We start from the raw sequence: 27,074 nt of genomic DNA, 5'->3' as shown, positions 1-27,074 counted from the left end.
AAGATCAAGGCAGGAGCATCATAGATAGCCCTAATCAGGCAAGAAGAACACACATGCACACCCTTAGTAAAAGGATACTCAAATCAGGTGCGTCAGGGTGGGATCCCTGTGGATTTAAGAGAAATACAGTTATCAACAGTAAGTTCTTACCATAACTTATATTTCTCCGACAGGGTCCACAGGTTATCCACAGGATAACATTGGGATGTACCAAAGCAATTCAGTGGTGGGGACGCTCCTGATTGGACAGGAGAATCCTTCGCCAGAATTCAGCGTCCTGAGAGGCAAAGGTATACAAGGCATAATGTCTAAAGAACGTGTTAATGGAAGACTATGTGGCTGCCTTACATATTTGTTCTGCTGAAGCACCACGTTGTGCTGCCCATGATGGACCTACCTTACGAGTAGAGTGAGCAGAGACATTAGCTGGAACAGGGAGATCAGCCGGAGAATAAGCTTCTGAAATAGTCATCCGAAGCCACCTCGCTAGTGTCTGCTTATCAGCAGGCCATCCTCTCTTTTGAAACCCGCAGGGAACACAGAGAATCTGTCTTTCTGATAGCACTGGTACGATCTACATAGATCCTTAAGGCCCGGACTACGTCCAATGATGCATCTCCCACAGAAAGGTATGGTCCTTGGAAAGCCAGGACTACAAATTCTTCGTTAAGGTGGAATTTAGACACCACCTTAGGAAGATACCCAGATTTAGTTACGAGAACTGCTCTTTATGGATAAAAAAAAAAATCAGAAGTGGAGGACGACATAACAATGCCTCTAAATCTGAAACTCTTCTAGCTGAAGCTATGGCCAGTAGAAAGAGAACTTTAGCTGTCAACCATTTAAGATACATCCTTTTGAGTGGATCAAATGGGGAAACTTGAAGGGCCTTTAGAACTAAACTTAAGTCCCAAGGCACTGTAGGATGAACAAAAGGAGGTTGAATGCGCAGCATTCCCTGGGAAAATAAAAAAAGGGCGCACATCCTGTAGGTTGGCAATTTTCTTTTGGAACTATACAGTCAATGCTGACACTTGCACTCTCAAGGAAGCCACCCTTAAACCTTTATCCATTCCTGCCTGAAGGAAGGCTAGGACTCTGGAAACTCTGAAAGACCTAGGGTCAAATTTCCGTTCACTGCACCATTGAATATAGGCTTGCCATATTCGGTGATAAATGCGAGCTGAGGAAGGATTCCTTGCTCTGAGCATTGTTTGAATTACCTGTTGTGAGAATCCTCTTGACTTCAGGATAGAGGTCTCAAAAGCCACGCCGTCAAAGACAGTCGATCCAGGTGTCTGTGATAACAAGGACCTTAAGTCAGTAGATCTGGACATTGAGGGAGTAGGAATGGAGCATCTATTGACATCCTCTGAAGATCTGTGTACCAATGTCTTCTGGGCCAAGCCAGAGCTATTAGTATAACGGCATCATTTCCTTGTTTTAAATTTCTCACCACCCTAGGTAATAAGGCAATTGGTGGAAACACAAAGGCTAGATGAAAGTCTCATCTTACCGACAGGGCATCCACAAAGATCGCTTTGGGATCCTTTGTTCTTGACCCGTATGCGGGAACTTTGTTGTTCTGACGGGACGCCATGAGATCAATCTCTGAATCTCTGGCAACCCCCCATCTGTCGACCAGGTTTTGGAAGACCTCTGGGTGTAGAGCCCATTCGTTTGCATGAATGTTGTGTCGACTGAGAAAATCCGCTTCCCAGTTTAGGACTCCCGGAATGAACACTGCGGACAAGGCTGCAAGATGAAGTTCTGCCCACTTTAACGTGCGACTAACACCTCCTTCATTGCTTTCTGGCTGCGAGTTCCTCCCAGATGGTTGAGGTACTCTACTGCCGTTGTATTGTCCGAATGGATTTGAACTGGTTTCACCTGAAGGATGTCCTTTGCTTGAATCAGCACCATATATATTATGGTGCTGATATATTTATTGGCATATAATATATTTATTGGCAGGCAACTTTCTTCCTTGGTCCACTGCCCCTGGAAACAAATCCTTCCTGACACCGTTTCCCAGCACTGAAGACTGGCATCCATTGTCAGAATTTCCCAATCTGATATCCAAAAGGGTCTCCCTTTGTCCAGATGGGATGTCTAGCTCAACCTGTAATAACCAGAGGCGTTTAGCATAATCCTGGCCAGGGCTATGAGCTTACCCACCACGCCAAGGTAGCCTCTCATCGGGTAAGTCCCTAACACTAGCTACAGGGGTTCAGGTCCGGGGGGCAGGACACCCAGAGCCACCCAGCCAGACAACCCCAGGGCACAGGGGTGGCTCTGGGGTGTCCTGCCCCCCCAAACCTGAACCCCTGAAGTTAGTGTTAGGGACTTACCCAATGAGAGGCTACCTTGGCGCAGTGGGTAAGCTCATAGCCCTGGCCAGGATTATGCTAAACGCCTCTGGTTATTACAGGTTGAGCTAGTGTGGGACAGTGCACCTGCACCTTTTTCCCCTTGTAAACTCCTGAGACTATGCCAGGATTAAAAGATCATCGAGGTATGGAAAAATTATTATCCCCTGCTGGCGAAGATAAGCTGCCATTACCACCATCATTTTGGTAAATACTCTGGGGGCTATGGCCAATCCGAATGGCAGAACCTGGAACTGAAATTGCTGTTGGAGGATAGCGAACCGGAGATAATGCTGATGGGACAGGGCTATCGGAACATGTAGGTAAGCATCCTGGATATCCAGGGACACCATAAAATCCCCTGGCTTCATGGCCAAAATGATGGAAGGTAAAGTCTCCATATGAAACCGAGGCACCCAAATGTACTTGTTCAGCACTTTTAAAATGGAGTATGGACCAGGACGACCCATTTGGCTTCTGCACAAGAAACAGGTTGGAGTAGAAACCCTGTCCACGTTGTGCAGGAGGAACTGGAATGATTACTCCTGACTGAAGCAATTTCTGAACTTCCTCTTGCAAAGCCTTGGCCTTCGTCTCTACCAAAGACAGGCTGGTACAAAAAAAACCTTTGGGGAGGTTTTTTCTTGAAAGCAAACGCATAACCGTGAGATACCGTTTCTTGCACCCAGGCTTCTGTGGTAGACTGCTGCTAGATCTGTGCAAATTGAAGAAGTCGGCCACCCACCCTGGGATCCCCCAAGGTGGAGGCCCGCACCATCAGGCTGATGGCTTATCTTCTGTTTTAGAAGCTGGTCCTCTAGTAGCCCAATGCTTTTCAGTCTTACCAGACTTATTGTATTGGGACTGCCATCCCCTTTTCCTTTTGCTTTCCCTTGAGACCGAAAGGGCAGAAAAACTTGAATTTTAGGTTTGAATTTGTATGTGGAAAGAAACTTCACTTTCTTGGAGTCTGCTTCTGACTCCAAAATACTGTTTAACTATTTAACAATAAGAATTTACTTACCGATAATTCTATTTCTCGGAGTCCGTAGTGGATGCTGGGGTTCCTGAAAGGACCATGGGGAATAGCGGCTCCGCAGGAGACAGGGCACAAAAGTAAAGCTTTTACAGGTCAGGTGGTGTGTACTGGCTCCTCCCCCCATGACCCTCCTCCAGACTCCAGTTAGGTACTGTGCCCGGACGAGCGTACACAATAAGGGAGGATTTTGAATCCCGGGTAAGACTCATACCAGCCACACCAATCACACCGTACAACTTGTGATCTAAACCCAGTTAACAGTATGATAACAGAGGAGCCTCTGAAAGATGGCTTCCTAAACAATAACCCGAATTAGTTAACAATAACTATGTACAAGTATTGCAGATAATCCGCACTTGGGATGGGCGCCCAGCATCCACTACGGACTCCGAGAAATAGAATTATCGGTAAGTAAATTCTTATTTTCTCTATCGTCCTAAGTGGATGCTGGGGTTCCTGAAAGGACCATGGGGATTATACCAAAGCTCCCAAACGGGCGGGAGAGTGCGGATGACTCTGCAGCACCGAATGAGAGAACTCCAGGTCCTCCTTTGCCAGGGTATCAAATTTGTAAAAATTTACAAACGTGTTCTCCCCTGACCACGTAGCTGCTCGGCAGAGTTGTAATGCCGAGACCCCTCGGGCAGCCGCCCAAGATGAGCCCACCGTCCTTGCGGAATGGGCCTTAACAGATTTAGGCTGTGGCAGGCCTGCCACAGAATGTACAAGTTGAATTTTGTTACAAAACCAACGAGCAATCGACTGCTTAGAAGCAGGTGCACCCAACTTGTTGGGTGCATACAGTATAAACAGCGAGTCAGATTTTCTGACTCCAGCCGTCCTTTAAATGTATATTTTTAAGGCTCTGACAACGTCCAACAACTTGGAGTCCTTCAAGTCGTCTGTAGCCGCAGGCACTACAATAGGCTGGTTCAGGTGAAACGCTGATACCACCTTAGGGAGAAAATGCGGACGCGTCCGCAGCTCTGCCCTATGTCGAAAGGAAAATTAAATAAGGGCTTTTATAAGACAAAGCCGCCAGTTCAGATACTCTCCCGGCCGAAGCCAGGGCCAGTAACAGTCACTTTCCATGTGAGATATTTCAAATCCACATTCTTTAGTGGTTCAAACCAATTGGATTTGAGGAAATCTAAAACTACATTTAGATCCCACGGTGCCACCTTAGGCACCACAGGAGGCTGTATATGCAGTACTCCTTTGATAAAAATCTGGACCTCAGGGACTGAGGCCAATTCTTTGTGGAAGAATATTGATAGGGCCGAAATTTGAACCTTAATAGATCCCAATTTGAGACCCATAGACAATCCTGATTGCAGGAAATGTAGGAAAACGACCCAGTTGAAATTCCTCCATCGGAGCACTCCGCTGCTCGCACCACGCAACATATTTTCGCCAAATACGGCGATAATGCTTCGCGGTGACTTCCTTCCTTGCCTTTATCAAGGTAGGAATGACTTCTTCTGGAATGCCTTTTCCTTTTAGGATCTGGCATTCAACGCCATGCCGTCAAACGCAGCCGCGGTAAGTCTTGAAAAAGACAAGGACCCTGCTGAAGCAGGTCCCTTCTCAGAAGTAGAGGCCACGGATCGTCCGTGACCATCTCTTGAAGTTCCGGGTACCAAGTCCTTCTTGGCCAATCCGGAGCCACTAGTCTTACTCCTCTTTGCCGTATAATCCTCAATACCTTTGGTATGAGAGCCAGAGGAGGAAACACATATACCGACTGGTACACCCAAGGTGTTACCAGCGCGTCCACAGCTATTGCCTGCGGATCTCTTGACCTGGCGCAATACCTGTCCAGTGTTTTGTTGAGGCGAGACGCCATCATGTCCACCATTGGTTTTACCCAACGGTTTAATAGCATGTGGAAAACTTCTGGATGAAGTCCCCACTCTCCCGGGTGAAGGTCGTGTCTGCTGAGGAAGTCTGCTTCCCAGTTGTCCACGCCCGGGATGAATACTGCTGACAGTGCTATCACGTGATTCTCCGCCCAGCGAAGGATCCTGGCAGCTTCTGCCATTGCCCTCCTGCTTCTTGTGCCGCCCTGTCTGTTTACATGGGCGACTGCCGTGATGTTGTCCGACTGGATCAACACCGGTCTTCCTTGAAGCAGAGGTTCCGCCTGGCTTAGAGCATTGTAGATTGCTCTTAGTTCCAGAATGCTTATGTGAAGAGACTTTTTCAGGCTCGACCACACTCCCTGGAAATTTCTTCCCTGTGTGACTGCTCCCCAGCCTCTCAGGCTGGCATCCGTGGTCACCAGGATCCAATCCTGCATGCCGAATCTGCGGCCCTCCAATAGATGAGCCTCCTGCAACCACCACAGAAGGGATACCCTTGTCCTCGGCGACAGGGTTATCCGCAGGTGCATCTGAAGATGCGACCCTGACCATTTGTCCAACAGATCCCTTTGCATGGAATCTGCCGAAAGGGATTGCTTCGTAAGAAGCTACCATTTTTTCCCAGGACTCTTGTGCATTGATGTACAGACACCTTTCCTGGTTTTAGGAGGTTCCTGACCAGGTCAGATAACTCCTTGGCTTTTTCTTCGGGAAGAAAAACCTTTTTCTGAACTGTGTCCAGAATCATCCCCAGGAACAGCAGACGAGTTGTCGGCATTAATTGGGATTTTGGAATATTCAGAATCCATCCGTGCTGCTTTAGCACCTCTTGAGATAGTGCTAAACCCATCTCTAGCTGTTCTCTGGACCTTGCCCTTATTAGGAGATCGTCCAAGTATGGGATAATTAATACGCCTTTTCTTCGAAGAAGAAATATTATCTCGGCCATTACCTTTGTAAAGACCCGAGGTGCCGTGGACAAACCAAACGGCAGCGTCTGAAACTGATAGTGACAGTTTTGTACAACGAACCTGAGGTACCCCTGGTGTGAGGGGTAATTGGAACGTGGAGATACGCATCCTTGATGTCCAAGGATACCATAAAGTCCCCTTCTTCCAGGTTCGCTATCACTGCTCTGAGTGACTCCATCTTGAACTTGAACTTCTTTATGTATAGGTTCAAGGACTTCAGATTTAGAATAGGCCTTACCGAGCCATCCGGCTTCGGTACCACAAATAGAGTGGAATAATACCCCTTCCCTTGTTGTAGAAGAGGTACCTTGACTATCACCTGCTGAGAATACAGCTTGTGAATGGCTTCCAAAACCGTCTCCCTTTCTGAGGGGGACGTTGGTAAAGCAGACTTCAGGAAACGGCGAGGTGGCTCTGTCTCTAATTTCAACCTGTACCCCTGAGATATTATCTGCAGGATCCAGGGATTTACCTGCGAGTGAGCCCACTGCGCGCTGTAATTTTTGAGACGACCGCCTACCGCCCCCGAGTCCGCTTGCGAAGCCCCAGCGTCATGCTGAGGCTTTTGTAGAAGCCGGGGAGGGCTTCTGTTCCTGGGAAGGAGCTGCCTGTTGCTGTCTCTTCCCTCGTCCTCTGCCTCGTGGCAGATATGAATAGCCCTTTGCTCTCTTATTTTTAAAGGAACGAAAGGGCTGCGGTTGAAAGGTCGGTGCCTTTTTCTGTTGGGGAGTGACTTGAGGTAGAAAAGTGGATTTCCCGGCCGTAGCCGTGGCCACCAAATCCGATAGACCGACCTCAAATAACTCCTCTACGCATCGCCTGTCCACTGTCGTGTCCATAAAGCTCTTCTGGCCGAAATGGACATAGCACTTACCCGTGATGCCAGTGTGCAGATATCTCTCTGTGCATCACGCATATAAAGAAATGCATCCTTTATTTGTTCTAACGACAGTAAAATATTGTCCCTGTCCAGGGTATCAATATTTTCGATCAGGGACTCTGACCAAACTACCCCAGCACTGCACATCCAGGCAGTCGCAATAGCTGGTCGTAGTATAACACCTGCATGTGTGTATATACCTTTTTGGATATTTTCCATCCTCCTATCTGATGGATCTTTAAGTGCGTCCGTCTCAGGAGAGGGTAACGCCACTTGTTTTGATAAGCGTGTTAGCGCTTTGTCCACCCTAGGAGGTGTTTCCCAGCGCTCCCTAACCTCTGGCGGGAAAGGGTATAAAGCCAATAACTTCTTTGAAATTAGCAGTTTTTTATCGGGGCACCCCACGCTTCATCACACACGTCATTTAATTCTTCTGATTCGGTAAAAACTACTGGTAGTTTTTTCACACCCCACATAATACCCTGTTTAGTGGTACCTGTAGTATCAGCTAAATGTAACATCTCCTTTATTGCCAAAATCATATAACGTGTGGCCCTACTGGAAAATACGGTTGATTCGTCACCTTCACCACCGGAATCAGTGCCTGTGTCTGGGTCTGTGTCGACCGACTGAGGCAAGGGACGTTTTACAGCCCCTGACGGTGTTTGAGGCGCCTGGACAGACACTAATTGAGTGTCCGGCCGCCTCATGTCGGCAAACGACTGCTTAAGCGAGTTGACGCTATCCCGTACTTCCACAAATAAAGGCATCCATTCTGGTGTCGACCCCCTAGGAGGTGACATCCTCATATTTGGCAATTGCTCCGCCTCCACACCAATAACGTCCTCATACATGTCGACACACACGTACCGACACAGCAGACACACAGGGAATGCTCTATACGAAGACAGGACCCACTAGCCCTTTGGGGAGACAGAGGGAGAGTCTGCCAGCACACACCAAAAAGCGCTATATATGACAGGGATAGCCTTATGATTAAGTGCTCCCTTATAGCTGCTTTTATATTAATATATTGCCATTTATTCTGCCCCCCCTCTCTGTTATACCCTGTTTCTGTAGTGCAGTGCAGGGGAGAGACCTGGGAGCCTTCCTGACCAGCGGAGCTGTGACAGAAAATGGCGCCGTGTGCTGAGGAGATAGGCCCCGCCCCTTTTTCGGCGGGCTCGTCTCCCGCTATTTAGTACATTTAGGCAGGGGTAAATATCTCCATATAGCCTCTGGGGCTATATGTGAGGTATTTTTAGCCTTTTTAAAGGTTTTCATTTGCCTCCCAGGGCGCCCCCCCCCAGCGCCCTGCACCCTCAGTGACTGCCGTGTGAAGTGTGCTGAGAGGAAAATGGCGCACAGCTGCAGTGCTGTGCGCTACCTTAAGAAGACTGCAGGAGTCTTCAGCCGCCGATTCTGGACCTCTTCTTGCTTCAGCATCTGTGAGGGGGCCGGCGGCGTGGCTCCGGTGACCATCCAGGCTGTACCTGTGATCGTCCCTCTGGAGCTTCATGTCCAGTAGCCAAGAAGCCAATCCATCCTGCACGCAGGTGAGTTCACTTCTTCTCCCCTCTGTCCCTCGTTGCAGTGATCCTGTTGCCAGCAGGAATCACTGTAAAATAAAAAACCTAAGCTAAACTCTCTAAGCAGCTCTTTATGAGAGCCACCTAGAATTGCACCCTTCTCGGCCGGGCACAAAAATCTAACTGGAGTCTGGAGGAGGGTCATGGGGGGAGGAGCCAGTACACACCACCTGACCTGTAAAAGCTTTACTTTTGTGCCCTGTCTCCTGCGGAGCCGCTATTCCCCATGGTCCTTTCAGGAACCCCAGCATCCACTTAGGACGATAGAGAAAAATAATTATCTCCAGTAAAAGGTAGAGACTCCAAAAACTTTTTGGATTCTGAATCAGCTTTCCATGTACGTAGCCAAACTGCTCTGTGAGCGGCTACTGCTGAAGCTGATGCCTGAGAGGCAATTGTACCCATATCCAAAGCTGCTTCTTCCAAGAACATACAGACAAGGTGAGGAAAAGGGGATCAGTTTCTCTGGGTGCACTCTTTTCCCAAGACCAATAAAGATTTTTGATATCAGATTTGTGTCTCTATACTTTTTTTATATATATGTATATATTAACACTTGATTTATTTTGTAGTACCTACCAATACCCATATGGAATAAATCAACTTTATTAATGTCCCATATGAAGTATTATGACCCTAAATTGGGCCGTAAAAGTGAAATATAAAAACAATAAAAAAATAGTAGACGTGAATCATGGAAAAATGGACAAATAAAGAAAAAGAGAATTTATTTGTCCTGGTGTTAAATAATAAAGAAGATTAAAATCAAAGCCGTGTGCCGCCTGTCATTTATTAATGTTTTATGTAACTTAGTATTCCAGTGTTATATTTCGAAGAAGAATAAAGGTTGGGATATATATATATATCTGTTTATGTATTCTTTGTTATTATTGTAATAATCCCTGATTGATAATAAAGTTCTTCATAAATCTATAACTTCTTTGTTTCTTCCAAGAACATTGCAGCCTGTTTGATATGTACAACATGGGATTTTTGCTCTCTAGATGCCATTGAAAGATCCCCTTCCAATGCATCCACCCCGGCAGCCACTGCTTTCTTAAGCCATGGATGGTCTAATGATTGCCCCAGACATGAAAAAAAGTTTTTTTTGAAAACCATCTACTCTCTTATTCGTGACATCATTTAATGATGTTGAAGGCAGAGGTAATGCAGATTTTCGCACTAATCGAATAGGCCACCTCCCTCTTTAAACAGTCCCCAGCCGGAAAAGGATAATTGGAATTCCATGTCCTAGGAATTCTAAATTTCTTACTGGGCGTAGCCCAAAACACTTCCATAATTTCCGTCAGCTGCTCTGACCCAGAAAACTCAGTCTTAACTGTTTTGGAACGTTTAAACACAGGTGCCTTGGATTTTAACACAGGCTCTGCTCATTCTTCTAAGGATAGAATGGCTTTCATTTCATTAATTAACTCAGATATGTCCACTGAGCTGAAACCTTCTTCCTCGTCTTCATATGCAGAACCAGAGTGTAATGAGTCTTCATCCTCCGACGAATCCTCATCTGAAACATGTGTAAACTGTGAAGATGTTGTTTCATGTCTATGTAATTGACTTACCACTGGCTTTTCAGTCTGTTTCTGTTGAGAGGCTGCTGCTTCCCCTGCTGGAAGTGATAAACTGCAGGTGGAAAGCTGTATGTAAGGGTTAATAGTGTAACCTGTCCCTGGTACAGACGTTGGAATTATCCGCTCAGCTATACTGGATAATGTATGTGCAAACAAAGCCCATGGGAGAATCAACTTGCACCTGTGTCTGCCTTGTATTTTTAAAGAGACCTTGGTGAAAGCTAAAACAATTTGCACACAAACCATCCTCAACCAGATCCTGAGGAGTTAACCCAGCCTTGCGCGACACAAATAATATGAGTATAGGTGCTGCTGAGTGTATTTTCCTCACCTTTGCCACTCTTAGACATGATAATCAAACACTTACACAATGTTCTACACAATTTGTGACTGTAATCACTTTAAGTTGGTTAAAGTGACATACAAGCGGACCGTACCCTGCTTTGCACCAGCGTTGAAGATTGGAATAGACCGAAAAACTGACGGAATTTATAGTAAAGTCAGCAATCACAAGTCACAAGTTATACATTAGTATAATAAGCAATATGAGCACATAATCAACTACAAATACAATTTCAAGTATGTACATATTACTGCATTACCTTATGTAAGATTTTAACCGTATTCAGACGCATAGCGGAAGAAAACAAATCAGACTCGTATGCATTAGGCACTTTTCCAACTATTCATACTCAAAAAGGTAGAGAGAGACTTAGTGCTGTATTGCCCGTACTCAGTAGAGTGGGATACAGGGAAACTCACCCCGCTTCCAGGAGTGATCAATACGTTTGCGAACGCTGAGTGGATCCAGACGCTAATAGTGCACACCACCGCTCCGTGAACCTACAGTGAACTCAGACGCCCAAGTGAACACTGATGCACCAGCCATCTATGCTGGGACTGGGTCCCCTTAGATACACAGCATCTCAGACGGAAGCGGGAAAAACAGTTCATGGCGGGAAACTCGTAGGAAACTGGTCATGAACCGGGGGGAGGGGCGATTAGGGGAGCGTCTCACTCCCCACTGCTGACTTCAACCCTAGGGATTGCGGCCTCATACTACCCCTGGAGCATGTGATCCCTAACGCCTAGCGCTGGTGCTCCCTAAGTGGCAGCTGCGTCACCGACTGTTTGGTAGTCTCCAGCCAAAACAGTGTAGCTGTGTCCGCGTTCCTCCTCTAAGCGGAACCGATGCCTTACCTTCTTCCCTGTGCTCCGGCCACAGCCTGGTAACGTCTGCTGGACTGCTAGTATATCCGACACAGACGCCCGCCAAAACAGCACTGTACTCGTGGGTAAGCGTTATCGCAACCCGACGGGGAGTTGTTGGAGCAACTCTTTCTAAGGTACGTATAAGACGCTTTTTAGAAAGATCACTCAATAAAAAATATTAAGACTATAAAATAAGATTTACTTACCGGTAAATCTATTTCTCGTAGTCCGTAGTGGATGCTGGGGACTCCGTAAGGACCATGGGGAATAGACGGGCTCCGCAGTAGACATGGGCACTTTAAGAAATAATTTAGATTATGGTGTGCTCTGGCTCCTCCCTCTATGTCCCTCCTCCAGACCTCAGTTAGAGAAACTGTGCCCGGAAGAGCTGACAGTATAAGGAAAGGATTTTGGTAATCTAGGCAAGATACATACCAGCCACACCAATCACACCGTATAACTTGTGATAAACTTACCCAGTCAACAGTATGAACAACAACAGAGCATCAGTACAACCCTGATGCAACTATAACATAACCCTTATTGCAGCAATAACTATATACAAGTATTGCAGAAGAACTCCGCACTTGGGACGGGCGCCCAGCATCCACTACGGACTACAAGAAATAGATTTAAAGGTAAGTAAAATCTTATTTTCTCTAACGTCCTAGTGGATGCTGGGGACTCCGTAAGGACCATGGGGATTATACCAAAGCTCCCAAACGGACGGGAGAGTGCGGATGACTCTGCAGCACCGATTGAGCAAACACAAGGTCCTCCTCAGCCAGGGTATCAAACTTATAGAACTTTGCAAAAGTGTTTGAACCTGACCAAGTAGCCGCTCGGCACAGCTGTAATGCCGAGACCCCTTGGGCAGCCGCCCAAGAAGAGCACATCTTCCTAGTGGAATGGGCCTTAACGGATTTTGGCAGCGGCAATCCAGCCGCAGAATGAGCCTGCTGAATCGTATTACAGATCCAGCGAGCAATAGTTTGCTTTGAAGCAGGCGCCCCAAGCTTGTTGGAAGCATACAGGATAAACAAAGATTCTGTTTTCCTGACCCTAGCCGTTCTGGCTACATAAACCTTTAAAGCCCTGACCATATCAAGTAACTCGGAATCCTCCAAGTCAGTAGTAGCCACAATAGGTTGGTTTATATGAAAGGATGAAACCACTTTCGGCAGAAACTGTGGGCGGGTCCGCAATTCTGCTCTATCCGCATGGAAAACCAGATAGGGGCTTTTATGTGACAAAGCCGCCAATTCCGACACACGCCTAGCCGAAGCCAAGGCTAGTAGCATGACCACCTTCCACGTGAGATATTTCAATTCCACCGTTTTGAGTGGTTCAAACCAGTGTGATTTCAGGAAACTCAACACCACGTTAAGATCCCAAGGTGCCACTGGAGGCACAAAAAGGGGCTGAATATGCAGCACTCCCTTTACAAACGTCTGAACTTTAGGAAGAGAAGCCAGTTCTTTTTGAAAGAAAATGGATAGGGCCGAAATCTGGACCTTAATGGACCCCAATTTTAAGCCCAAAGTCACTCCCGACTGTAGGAAATAAAGGAAACGGCCCAGCTGGAATTCCTCCGTAGGGGCATTCCTGGCCTCACACCAAGCAACATATTTCCGCCATATACGGTGATAATGTTGAGCCGTCATGTCCTTGCTAGCCTTTATCAGCGTAGGAATGACCTCATCCGGAATGCCTTTTTCTGCTAGGATCCGGCGTTCAACCGCCATGCCGTCAAACGCAGCTGCGGTAAGTCTTGGAACAGACAGGGCCCCTGTTGCAACAAGTCCTGTCTTAGAGGCAGAGGCCACAGGTCCTCTGTGAGCATTTCTTGCAGATTTGGATACCAAGTCCTTCTTGGCCAATCCGGAACAATGAGTATTGTTCTCACCCCTCTTTTTCTTATGATTCTCAGCACCTTGGGTATGAGAGGAAGAGGAGGAAATACATAGACCGACTGGAACACCCACGGTGACACCAGTGCGTCCACAGCTATCGCCTGAGGGTCCCATGACCTGGGGCAATACCTCTGTAGCTTTTTGTTGAGGCAGGATGCCATCACGTCCACCTGTGGCAGTTCCCACCGACTTGCAATCTGCGTGAAGACTTCTTGATGAAGTCCCCACTCTCCCGGGTGGAGGTCGTGCCTGCTGAGGAAGTCTGCTTCCCAGCTGTCCACTCCCGGGATGAACACTGCTGACAGTGCGCTTACGTGATTCTCCGCCCAGCGAAGAATTCTGGTGGCTTCTGACTGAATCAGAACCGGTTGGTCGCGAAGCAGGGTCTCCGCTTGACGTAGGGCGTTGTATACGGCCCTTAATTCCAGGATGGTGATGTGAAGGCAAGTCTCCTGACTTGACCACAGACCTTCGAAATTCCTTCCCTGTGCGACTGCTCCCCACCCTCGGAGGCTTGCATCCGTGGTCACCAGGACCCAAGTCCTGAATGCCGAATCTGCGGCTCTCGAGAAGGTGAGCACTCTGCAGCCACCACAGGAGAGACCCTGGCCCTGGGGGATAGGGTGATTAACCGATGCATCTGAAGATGTGATCCGGACCACTTGTCCAGTAAGTCCCATTGAAAAGGTCCTCGCATGGAACCTGCCGAAGGGAATGGCCTCTTATGATGCCACCATCCTTCCCAGGACTCGAGTGCAATGATGCACGGACACCTGTTTTGGTTTTAATAAGTTCCTGACCAGTGTCATGAGCTCCTGAGCTCTCTCTATCGGGAGATAAACCCTTTTCTGGTCTGTGTCTAGAATCATGCCTAGGAAAGGCAGATGAGCCGTAGGAACCAACTGCGACTTTGGAATATTTAGAATCCAGCCGTGTTGCCGTTACACTTCCAGAGAAAGTGATACGCTGTTCAGCAACTGCTCTCTTAATCTCGCTTTTATGAGGAGATCGTCCAAGTACTGGATAATTGTGACACCTTGCTTCCGCAGGAGCACCATCATTTCCGCCATTACCTTGGTGAAGATTCTCGGGGCCGTGGGGAGACCAAACGGCAACGTCTGAAATTGGTAATGACAATCCTGTACCGCAAATCTGAGGTACGCCTGATGAGGTGGATAAATGGGGACATGAAGGTATGCATCCTTTATGTCCAGAGACACCATAAAATCTCCCCCTTTCAGGCTTGCGATGACCGCTCTTAGCGATTCCATCTTGAACCTTTTCAGGTATATGTTCAGGGATTTTAAATTCAATATGGGTCTGACCGAACCGTCCGGTTTCGGGACTACAACATGGTCGAATAATAACCCCCTCCTTGTTGAAGGAGGGGAACCTTGACCACCACCTGTTGAAGATACAATTTGTGAATTGCAGTTAACACTATTTCCCTCTCGTGGGGGGAAGCCAGCAGGGCCGTCGGTGAGGGGGCATCTTTCTCAAAGTCCAGCTTGTATCCCTGAGACACAATATCAATTGCCCAGGGATCCAACAGGGAGTGAACCCACTTGTGGCTAAAATTACGAAGACGTGCCCCCACCGGGCCTAGCTCCGTGGAGCCCCAGCGACATGCGGTGGATTTTGTAGAGGCCGGGGAGGACTTCTGTTCCTGGGAACTAGCTGTGTTGTGCAGCTTCTTTCCTCTGCCCCTGCCTCTGGCAAGAAAGGACGCACCTCGGACTTTCTTGTTTCTTTGTGATCGAAAGGCTGCATTTGATAATGTCGTGCTTTCCTAGGCTGTGCAGGAATATAAGGCAAAAGATCAGAATTACCAGCTATAGCTGTGGAGACCAGGTCCGAGATCCCTTCTCCACACAATCCTCAGCCTTCCATATGCCTCTTAAGTCGGCATCACCTGTCCAATGCATATTCTACAGGACACGTCAAACAGACTAATGTCTCTCTGGGCATCTTTAATATCTATCTATCTATATCTATATCTATATCTATATCTATATATATATATATCTATATATATATATATAGATATATATATATATATATATAGATATATATATATATATATATATATATATACACACACACATACATACTAGGGTCTCAATCTCTGCTAATAAGGTACCTGACCACGCTGCTACAGCGCTATAAACCCATGCCGACACAATCGCCGGTCTGAGTAGTGTACCAGACTGTGCACGCTATCTGCAGGATCCCTGAGGATAGCTGTTAAGTCAGGGCTATCTTTTGGGCAAACGTGACACCCTAGGGGAAGATTCCCATCGTATCCTGGCCCTAGTAGGGAAAGGATACTCCCTGAGAATTCTTTGTGGGAAACTGCAGTCTCTTGTCTGGAGATTCCCGCTCTTTTTCATCACGAGAGGAGGGAAATTTACCTCAGCTTTCTTCCCCTTAAACATGTGTACCCTTGTGTCAGGGACAGATGAGTCATCAGTGATATGCAAATCATCTTTTATTACAATAATCATATATTGAATACTTTCCTGCCATTTTGGCTGTAACTTTGCATTATCGTAGTCGACACTGGAGTCAGACTCCGTGTCGATATCAGTGTCTATTATTTTGGATAGTGATCATTGAGAGACTCTGAAGGTCTCTGCGACATAGGGACAGACATGGGTCGATTCCCTGTCTGTTCTCTAATCTTTTGTGCAATAATTTCACCTTAGCACTTAATTACACATATCCAAACAGGTGTCGGCGTTGTCGACGGAGACACCCCTCACACACACCTTTGCTCCATCTTCTCCTTAGGGGAGCCTTTTACCTCAGACGCGTCGACACACACGTACCGACACACCACACACTCAGGGAATGCTCATCTGAAGAGACAGAGAGAGAGTATGCCAGCACACACCCCAGCGCTATTAACCCAGGAATAACACAGTAACTTAATGTTAACCCAGTATCTGCTGTTTATATTGATTTTTGCGCCTAATTATGTGCCCCCCCTCTCTTTTTACCCTCTTCTTCCGTGTATCTGCAGGGGAGAGGCTGGAGAGCTTCCTCTCAGCGGTGCTGTGGAGAAAAAACATGGCGCTGGTGAGTGCTTAGGAAGAAGCCCCACCCCCTCAACGGCAGGCTTCTGTCCCGCTTAAATATACATTTTCTTGGCGGGGGCTCATACATACATACAGTGCCCAACTGTATATATGCTAAACTTTTGCCAAAGAGGTCCCAATTGCTGCCCAGGGCGCCCCCCCCTTCGCCCTGCAACCTTACAGTGACCGGAGTATGTGAGGTGTGTGTGGGAGCAATGGCGCACAGCTGCAGTGCTGTGCGCTACCTCAGTGAAGACCGGAGTCTTCTGCCGCCGATTTCGAAGTCTTCTTGCTTCTCATGCTCACCCGGCTTCTGTCTTCCGGCTCTGCGAGGGGGACGCCGGCGCGGCTCTGGGATCGGACGACGAGGGTGAGATCCTGTGTACGATCCCTCTGGAGCTAATGGCGTCCAGTAGCCTGAGAAGCAGTACCTATCTTCAGAGAGTAGGGCTGCTTCTCTCCCCTCTGTCCCACGATGCAGGGAGTCTGTTGCCAGCAGAGCTCCCTGAAAATAAAAAACCTAACAAAATACTTTTACAGCAAGCTCAGGAGAGCTCACTGAACAGCACCCAGCTCGTCCGGGCACAGATTCAAACTGAAGTCTGGAGGAGGGACATAGAGGGAGGAGCCAGAGCACACCAGAATCTAAATTCTCTCTTAAAGTGCCCATGTCTCCTGCGGAGCCCGTCTATTCCCCATGGTCCTTACGGAGTCCCCAGCATCCACTAGGACGTTAGAGAAAAATAAAATAAGAAAGCTTAGGGCTGCTAAAATAGCAGCCCTCTTGACAATGGCCCAACTCCTGATTTGCCTGAGCCGGGGATAAATGGACGGGCCCGTTGCATGCTGGGAGGACGAAAAGCTTTGATCGTTTGGTGCAAATCCGCTGTCGCTTCGTCATATTCCAATGTTATCATGTGGATAACCTGTAGACTCTGCCGGAGAAAGTCTACATATACGAACGACCCTTGCTGAAGATCCTCTCTCAGTGGTAGGGGCCATAGATCGTCTACTAGAAGAGAGATGAGATCTGCGACCATGCCCTGCATGGCCAGTCTTGGGCAACGAGGATTGCTTGCATCTTCTCTGTCGGTATCCTCTTTAGAACTCTTGGGAGAATGGAAATGGAGGAAACAAAATACACCTTCTGGCAATTCCAAGGCGTCGCATATCGCTACCGCCTGTGGGTCCCTTGGTCTCGAACAACAGCGGTGAAGAGTCTTGTTGCTTTGAGAAGCTATCAGGTCTAATTGTGGCCGACCCCACCAGGATTCTATCTGGTGAAAAGCTTGGGGATGAAGACCCCACTCTCCCGGGTGTAGCTTGTCTGCTGAGGAAGTCCACTTCCCAGGTGTCCATTCCTGGAATTAAGACTGCCACAATTGCTGTGGCATTGCTTTCTGCCCAGTGAAGAACTCGGTTACGTCTATCATAGCTGCTCTGCCTTTTGGTATGCCCTGGCGGTTTTCAAGGATGCCACTGCATTGTCAGATGGTACCTGAATGGTCTGGTACTGAAGTAGGAAAGCAGCCTGTCGTAGGGAATTGCAGATTGCTCGTAATTCCATAATATTCATTGGACGAGGTAGTCCCTAGCAACGACCACCTGTCTTTAAATTGCGCGCTCTGGGTTACTGCTCTGCAGCACCCGAGGCTCGCATCCATTGTTAGCAAAGTCCAATTGAGAATTCCGATAACTCGTCCCTTCACCAGGTGTGAGGTTTGTAGCAACCACAGCAATGCCACTCATCTGCGATGAAAGATGGATCAGTCAGTACATGTGCAAATGTTATCTCGACCCTTTTGCGAGGAGATCCAGCTGGAATGTTCGGGAATTAAATCTTCCATACTAAGTTGCTTTGAAGGAGACAACCATCTCCCTAGTAGGGTATGCAAAGATGGACATATACCTTTTGTGGTTGAAGGACTGAGTGTACCAAAATATGGATTGCTGTAGCCCTTTCCAGAAGAAGAAACACGCTCTGAGATACTGTATCCAGAATCACACCCAGAAACTGAAGTTCCTGAGTAGGTAGTAAGTGGGATTTATTGAGATTGAGAACCCACCCATGATTGAGAGTAATGCTGCGCAGTAAGTGTTCCTTGGATGGTGCATTTATGAGCAGATCGTCCAGTTATGGTACAATGTTTACTCCCTAAAAAATGGAGATATAATATCTCCGCCATGACCTGTATATAGACTGTCGGTGCTGTTAAAAGACGAAAGGTAAGGCCTGGAATTGATAATGATTGTAGGAATGCCTTGTGCAGCGCCGATATTGGAATACGGAGGTAGTAGGCCTCCTTGATATCCAGGGATATCCGGAACTCTCCTCTTTCCATTGTTGTGGTGATTACTCGCAGAGATTCTATATTTAATTTGAAGACCAGTAGGTTCGTGGACTTCAGATTCAGAATGGGCCTGACCTACCCTTCTGGTTGAACTGTGACAACTACCTCTGCTATCAGAAGTCTGTTTATAGACTCCTGTAATATTACCGGAGACTGTAAAGAAACTGGTAACCTGAAGCGACAGATCTGTGAGGAGGAGATGTGTCGAACACTATCTTGTAGCCCTGAGAGATCACATTCCTGATCCTCCTGGCAGGAGCGTTTCCAAATGTTTTAGACCTGCGTCTACCCTGAGATCCCCAAGTGTAGGGGTAGAACATATGCTGAAGGCGCTGTGACAACAGAACTGCTGCTCTGTACCTATTTCCCTGTCCACGTGCTGCTGTTGATCGAAATCTTGAAGCACGAAAAGAATGAAAAGACGGGCCCAAATAAGCCCGCCATGCCGCTGGAGCAGCCGAAGGAAGGCAAGTGAATTTTACAGCAGCAGCTGTAAAATTCCACTCATTTAAGAGGACTTAAATAAGTGGATCATGTATGATCCACTTATTTAAGTCCTCTCCAAACAACACTTCTCCTGTATATGGTAGAGACTCTACCTCTCTCTTGGAATCAGCAGCTGCTGTCCACTGATGCAGCCACAAGGCTCACCTTGTGGCGACTGCCCTTGCTGATATAGTAGAGATCAGCATGTAATTCGCCTGGTTGTTTCACACCACTAGGCAGCTACTTCCTGTATGTGTTGTGCGAGAGTGACTAAATCATCTGAGACTTTTATACTTGGAAACCTTCTGCTAGATTTGAATCCCATTTTTCTATGGCCTTAGAAACCCAGCATCCCACAATTAGTGGTTGCAGGGCCACTGCTGCAGCTGTAGAAAATGATTTTAGTGTGCTTTCTATCATCTGAGGCTTTGTCCTCTTGCGGTCTGACAACAGTCTTTGAGAAGTCGCCCCTGGAACTGGAAGCACAATATTTTTCGAAAGGCGCGAGACTAATGGGTCCACAGTTGGTGGGTTCATCAGGTGGTTTCTATCCTCTGGAGGAAATGGAAAGGATGATAGAAATCTCTGAGGAATGCAAAATTTGTTATCTGGATGTACCAAGTTTAAACTGTGTATTCAATTTATGGGATACAGAAAAAGTGACCACAGACTTCTGTGGTTTACTGAAGTATACAGGTTGCTACAGTGTCTGGTATTCCAGAATGTCTTATTGCAAACAGGGAGCTTCCACTCCCTGGGTAGGGGTGTTAGCCTCCTTTGAGGCATGCGACTAATGTCTGCAGTAATTTGATACTTTAGGTAATACTATAAACAGGATGCAGTCAATTTACCTCCGGTCGAAATCCCGACAGCAATTGACCGATGGTCAAAATCCCGACATGGACAAAATGCCAACATGAATTTGTCATTGAAACCGACTTGTTCATACTTTACCATCCCAGTGGACCTGGAGGGGGAATATAATAGTGTGCCGAGCGCAGCGAGGCACCATGCCCAAAGCATGGCGAGAGCAGCGAGCCATGCGGTACACTTATGTGGTGTCCATGTCGACCCACACACAAAAAAACAAAGAAAAATGCATGTCGGTATTTTGACCTGTCGGTATTTTACATGTCGGCATTTTACATGTCGGCATTTTGACCTTGTCGGTATTTTAAATGTCGGTACTTTGTCCATGTCAGGGTTTTTACCTTGTCGGGATTTTGACAGTCTGTCAATTGCTGTCGGGATTTTGATTGGAGGTATTTCATACCGAACCCCTATAAACACAGGTCAAACCCGGGATTTAAACTAGTGACCCTGACAACACTGTGTGCAGGGAACATCACTGTGAGCAGGGATCTTAACCCCTATGCTACAGAAAACAAAAAAAAAATTTTCCCAATTTTAGTGCGCAAGAAAAACCCCCTATAATGCAGCTAGTTATGTATATCAGAGTAATGCATCCAGGTTACTCAGAAATAGTGAAAAGAAGAAAAGGATAGATATACACACTCCAGCGCTAAGGAGAGTACCACATTCACAGAGTGAGTTCAGAAAGCTTCATACAAAAAACTTATCACCAATGTGGATAATAAGTTTAGTTAATACTTAACGTTAGGGAAGTGATCAACACAAATGTAGGATGATCTTAGTCCATAGATTTCCACAGTTTACCATATGAAAGGAACAAAAGAATATATGATAGTGCAGATTATTTAAAACAAGATTCAAATTTTAATACAGGTATCCACTTACAAACATAGAGTTTGGATTGAGCCTGATATTGTTCCTGTAGTGGCAATTTCAGCATCTAGTAGGTACATCGATTCCAAGTATACCCCGAATCTTTCATGTTGACTCCATAGTAAGGTATATGATACCATAAAAAGAAGAATATAGATAGTGCAAGTATGTAAAAACAGCCAAAAGATTTTAATACAAATATGCACTTACAAACACTTGAAAAAACACAGCATAACGGGTTCCCCACTGGCAAAACAGCATAGGTGAGTTCCTGATGTTTCGAGGAATTCCAACACTCACTTCCGGAATGTGAATGCTGTAACAGACCTACGATCTCCAGCCATGCAGGGTATCCGTCCCAAAGCCACGCTAGACGCGTTTCAGACCAAAGTCCTTCCTCAGTAGCGTGGCTTATGTTCTCCTGAATGTCCTTATATTGAGAATAAACAGGTGCGCCCAATCCCCGCTAATTTGCGCCGTCCGCGCGTCAAACACGTGTCACAGCCGGAACCGGAAGTGATGTCGCGATTTGCGTTCCATCCAACCGGAAATGGTTCATATGCGTTCCACAGTCGTTTTCTGAATGCCAAGCGTGTCCGTCACTACCGGAAACGGAAGTGACGTCATAATTTGCGTTTCACTTGGCCGGAAGGAGATCACATATGTTCCAAGTCCATTTCTCTAACAGGAGTCTTTAACAACAAGTCCAGATACAAGATCCTCTTAATACAATACAAAACTAAAGAGGATAAAATTGTTAATAAGAATAAACATGAATGGGCCTTCTTTAGCCAATATAATAATTGTCACCGAGAGATAGAAAAGGTTTTTATCAACAATTGGAAACTACTACAACAAGATCCAATTATAGGTACAATTATTCCAAATAAACCGGTCTTTGTCTATAGGAAGGCACCGTCCTTAAAAGATCATTTGGTTAAAAGCAATTTAACAACTGAGATTAGGCAGAGCATTAGAACAAAAGGTTTCCATCGATGCGGGGATTGTCTTATGTGTAAGACAGTTAAGACAAAAGATAAAGTTAGTAGTCTAGACATTGGGGGTAAAATATACCCTATTAATGAATTCATTACCTGCCATTCCAAAAATGTCGTATATCTTTTAGAGTGTACTTGCGGCTTGCTATATGTGGGTAAGACCACGAGACAATTAAAAATTAGAGCAGCCGAGCACATTTACAACATTAGGAAATCTCTTTTGACTCACAATGTCTCTGCTCATTTCCATAATTATCATGAATCAAGGGAATGTTTTATTAAGAATTTTTGGGGTATTCAATTGTTACTGCCTAGATCTAGAAACCGTGATATAGAGAAACGACTATCACAAGCTGAAATGCGGTGGATACATTATCTAGGAACCCTTGTCCCTAATGGGCTTAATGTGGACTTTGAGCTTAAATGCTTTTTAACATAATTATCAGTTCACATTTTTTAAATATTTTATAAATTTTTTGTGTATATATATTTTTTATATTTATATTTATTCTGATGCTTCATTCCCTTGAATTCTTGTGGTAATTTATATATATATTTTTTATATAATCTTCAATATACTTTTTATATAATCTCACTGCACTTTAAGAATGTATATCTTGTTTTGTTTTTATTGATGCTCTTGTTATGTGATTGTCTTGCCCTAGTTGTATTAAGAGGATCTTGTATCTGGACTTGTTGTTAAAGACTCCTGTTAGAGAAATGGACTTGGAACATATGTGATCTCCTTCCGGCCAAGTGAAACGCAAATTATGACGTCACTTCCGTTTCCGGTAGTGACGGACACGCTTGGCATTCAGAAAACGACTGTGGAACGCATATGAACCATTTCCGGTTGGATGGAACGCAAATCGCGACATCACTTCCGGTTCCGGCTGTGACACGTGTTTGACGCGCGGACGGCGCAAATTAGCGGGGATTGGGAGCACCTGTTTATTCTCAATATAAGGACATTCAGGAGAACATAAGCCACGCTACTGAGGAAGGACTTTGGTCTGAAACGCGTCTAGTGTGGCTTTGGGACGGATACCCTGCATGGCTGGAGATCGTAGGTCTGTTACAGCATTCACATTCCGGAAGTTAGTGTTGGAATTCCTCGAAACATCAGGAACTCACCTATGCTGTTTTGCCAGTGGGGAACCCGTTATGCTGTGTTTTTTCAAGTGTTTGTAAGTGCATATTTGTATTAAAATCTTTTGGCTGTTTTTACATACTTGCACTATCTATATTCTTCTTTTTATGGTATCATATACCTTACTATGGAGTCAACATGAAAGATTCGGGGTATACTTGGAATCGATGTACCTACTAGATGCTGAAATTGCCACTACAGGAACAATATCAGGCTCAATCCAAACTCTATGTTTGTAAGTGGATACCTGTATTAAAATTTGAATCTTGTTTTAAATAATCTGCACTATCATATATTCTTTTGTTCCTTTCATATGGTAAACTGTGGAAATCTATGGACTAAGATCATCCTACATTTGTGTTGATCACTTCCCTAACGTTAAGTATTAACTAAACTTATTATCCACATTGGTGATAAGTTTTTTGTATGAAGCTTTCTGAACTCACTCTGTGAATGTGGTACTCTCCTTAGCGCTGGAGTGTGTATATCTATCCCTATGCTACAGAGCCTGCCCTTCTTCCAACTTGCTATTGGCTTGTGAGGTGGACTCATTGTTCACAAAACGGAGAACCTTTTGGCGACTGTGTAAACATGCAATTGCTTTTTGCATGCCATGCTCTCCAGAGAAACTCACTCACACACAAGAGTAAACAAGCCTCAAACACTTGTTGCCCATGCAAAGTACATAGGAGAAGGCACAAAGAGAGAGAGAGAGAGAGAGAAGAACTGCACACACTTCTGCCTTAACACACCAATAACACGCCTGGCAGAATATGCCGGAGTTATTTAAAAGTAATCCGGGTCCCCCAGTCTGTCTCCCACTGGTTTCTGGAGACCGTGACCCCTGTGGAGCGTTTCTGCCTCAGGAATGGCGCCCAGTGTGTGCTCTCTCGCTGCGCAGCTAGCTCCACCCCTTCAAAACAGCGCGCTGAGCTGTGACCTGTTAGTAAAGGCAGTTTAATTAGAAAATCATGTTAAACCTTTATATGAACAGGAAAACATGCCTATAACAGTGTTTTAAGTTAGAAACACCTTTTTAGAAGATCACACAGTAGCCCTCTCTGCTAGGGCAGTGTGCGACTGAAATTTGTACAAGATCACACAGTAGCCTTCTCTATTAGGACAGTGTGTTACTGTAATTCTTGCCGCCACTTGAACCGGGGTCCCCGCTACTCGGGTTCCCTGTTTCTACTCACCCACCATAGATGAGACTTGTTTTCAGCTTGCTTAGGGTGGCGGCAGGCTGTGGGGCTCCAGTGCTAGCCCTGAAATGGCTTCAGTGCGAGATCCCCCCGGGACCGTTGTCCTGGCAGCCGGGGACTCGGATGCCAGCACCTCTCTATTAGGTGTGGATGGGTCCCCCCATAAGCTCACTTGAAAATAATAAAGTAAAATAACAAAAAACGGAAGAAAACTCTGGAGCCCTCCACAGTGTGACCGGCTCTTAGCGCACTATTTTCTAAACTGGTCTACGGTAGGGGCATAAAGGGGAGGAGCCAGCACACACTAGGTTGAAGAAATTTAAAGTGCACCGGCTCCAATGGACCCATCTATATCCCACTGTATTCAGCCATCCCAGTATCCCCTATGAATGCAAGAGAAACCAGGGTGAGTTTGATGTCAGACTATCGCTAACTTCTTTATAACAGCTAAACTATAAACATTCCCAACATTTTCGCATTATGGCTGATATAGATGTAATATTATACTAAGGTACTGAAGATATTCGATTTGATTAAAAAAAAAAAAAAAAGTTTGTTTTTATAACAAATGTGAAAAAAGTGTTCGGGTCTGAGAGCCATGATTAGTGTTCCAGGGTTAACGCTCCAATCAAAGGATTTCAACACAAAACCTTCTATACCATATTACTTCACTTACTGTAAGCTATCAGTCCTTGTGCAGCTTGTCAAACAGTTTTATCACACCATATTAAAAAACAAAAACGAAAAAAAAAAACCCAGACAATTCTCAGCATACCATAACCGGGACTTGAATTTTCAACCTCACATACTACAGTCAGACAGCCAACAAGATATTTGCTGCTGCATAGGAAGCCTAGTAACTTTAAGTACATGAAACAATCTGGAACTGTCAGTTTAGTCAATTCAAATAGAAGTAGCGCATCATCTGTTGCCAAGAGAAAAAACCATCACCAAATATACTTTGGTGTGGTTTCCATCCTAGCGCGCATGGTTGGCACACTAAAATTATTTGTACTTTCATAAATAATGTCAACGCTTGTGAACAGCCTATTTCAACAAGTTAAAAACTTTTGAAACCTTATTTAAATGTATTTAGTACAAACATTTATCTAATAACTATAATCAGCTACCAGGAGTATACTGTTCTTTAACATTACCCTAACTTTCTATACCTTACAAAATTTTAATTACACATAAAAGTACAAATAGCTTACTTACCTCTGGCAGGAAATTGTGTTTTTTTATTACTTGATACAACATTTCATGAGTTTCTATAGCAGGTCTTATGTCTCCTTTCAAGACCTACAATAAGTATGAGGCAGTTAAAATCATTGTAAAACAACTGTATGAAGACATTCATTCACAGTAGAGTTCTGGATCATAAGAAATGTGCTTAAGGTATTAAACGTTGTGACTCATTACAGCCGTACTAAATTGGAAATCCCATTTAGATTTATTTAGAAGAAAAAAAAAAAAAAGACAATGCATGGACCACAGTGCATTACTCACAGTAAATGATTTGTTTGGAAACCTACAGTATACTGATACTGTAGTTATTCCCTTTAAAGAGCTTAAGATATGGGCACAATATAAATAAAATGTGTTTGTGCTGGGGCAAAAAAAAAATCTAAAACCAAATAGTCATATTTGACTAACAAAGACTCCAAGTGCTTATTCACGTGTTGGGTAATAAAACACCACTTCATTGCAACCATGGCCATTTTTCACACTAGTGCTTCAAATATAAACCTATATCGCCAACTACTGTACAAAGTAATATGTATTTCTATTATACAAAGCACTAGGATACGCCTCCAGGAAACTTTAAAAATTGAGGTTTTTTGAATAAGACTTTTTTGTATATATTTGTACATAAGAAGATGACAGACAGATACTAGAAACGGAGGCGCAGAAAACAGATTTTACAACTAATTCACTCTTATGTGGAAATTCAGACCTGAAGACCAGGGAAAAATGCAAGCAGGGAATCCATCCACGTCCGGGCAGTGAGCATGGGTTTGTGTATATGAACATCCAGCAGTAGTGGTGGCTGACTGATATACCGCATAATGGCATCATAATGCTAAACATTGAGAGAGAAGTTAAATGGTATTAGTAACACAATTCATCAGCACTGATCAGAAAATATGTACACTTCATTGCTGGTTCTGGGAGGAAATAAGACTAGCAAGTCAGATAGTCCACCAAAGAATAAACTTTAAGTAGTAAAAGCCTGTTTATAAGAGGGACACAAACAACTAATTAGATAGGACAACATAATTAAAGCATAGTACAAACAGTGGTCAATTCAGGGTTGCACTCAAGTATATTCTGTGGACAGATCTTGCTGTTTTTTTCACACTACACAATACGCATGCATATCTGTCAGGACGTCATTTTTGGCCTAGTTGGTGTAACGGCACTCTCACATGAAATCTAAGTCTGAGTGAAAGGATTTGTATGTATAGGAAGAATTGCAGACAAATCATTGGTGAGCATTCAGATGCGCACTTCTCATGATGGCTACTTTCACAAGTGGATAGAGACAGGTGATACGGCATATGGGCCAACTTGGGTGCAGCTTTGAATCAAACTCATAATATTTGGCCATCAGATAATTTACATCACAACATCTTAATG

The 27,074-nt window shown here is 45.2% G+C and overlaps 1 protein-coding gene across 1 annotated transcript in view; it reads right to left on the bottom strand.

Moving 5' to 3' along the window:
• Positions 1-27,074, bottom strand: part of EDEM3 (ER degradation enhancing alpha-mannosidase like protein 3) — a 217,098-nt gene that overhangs the window by 75,696 nt on the left and 114,328 nt on the right. The window contains exons 10-11 of the mRNA XM_063940205.1: positions 26,392-26,517; positions 25,653-25,736 (exon numbers count right to left, since the gene is read on the bottom strand). Coding sequence (XP_063796275.1) covers positions 25,653-25,736; positions 26,392-26,517 — 210 coding nt within the window. The remainder of the gene's footprint in view (positions 1-25,652; positions 25,737-26,391; positions 26,518-27,074) is intronic.

The sequence above is a fragment of the Pseudophryne corroboree genome, chromosome 9 (assembly GCF_028390025.1).
Source record: "Pseudophryne corroboree isolate aPseCor3 chromosome 9, aPseCor3.hap2, whole genome shotgun sequence".
Classification (NCBI taxonomy): domain Eukaryota; kingdom Metazoa; phylum Chordata; class Amphibia; order Anura; family Myobatrachidae; genus Pseudophryne; species Pseudophryne corroboree.
The sequence above is the reverse complement of the archived record's forward strand: the minus strand, read 5'-3'. Positions and strand labels throughout refer to the sequence as shown.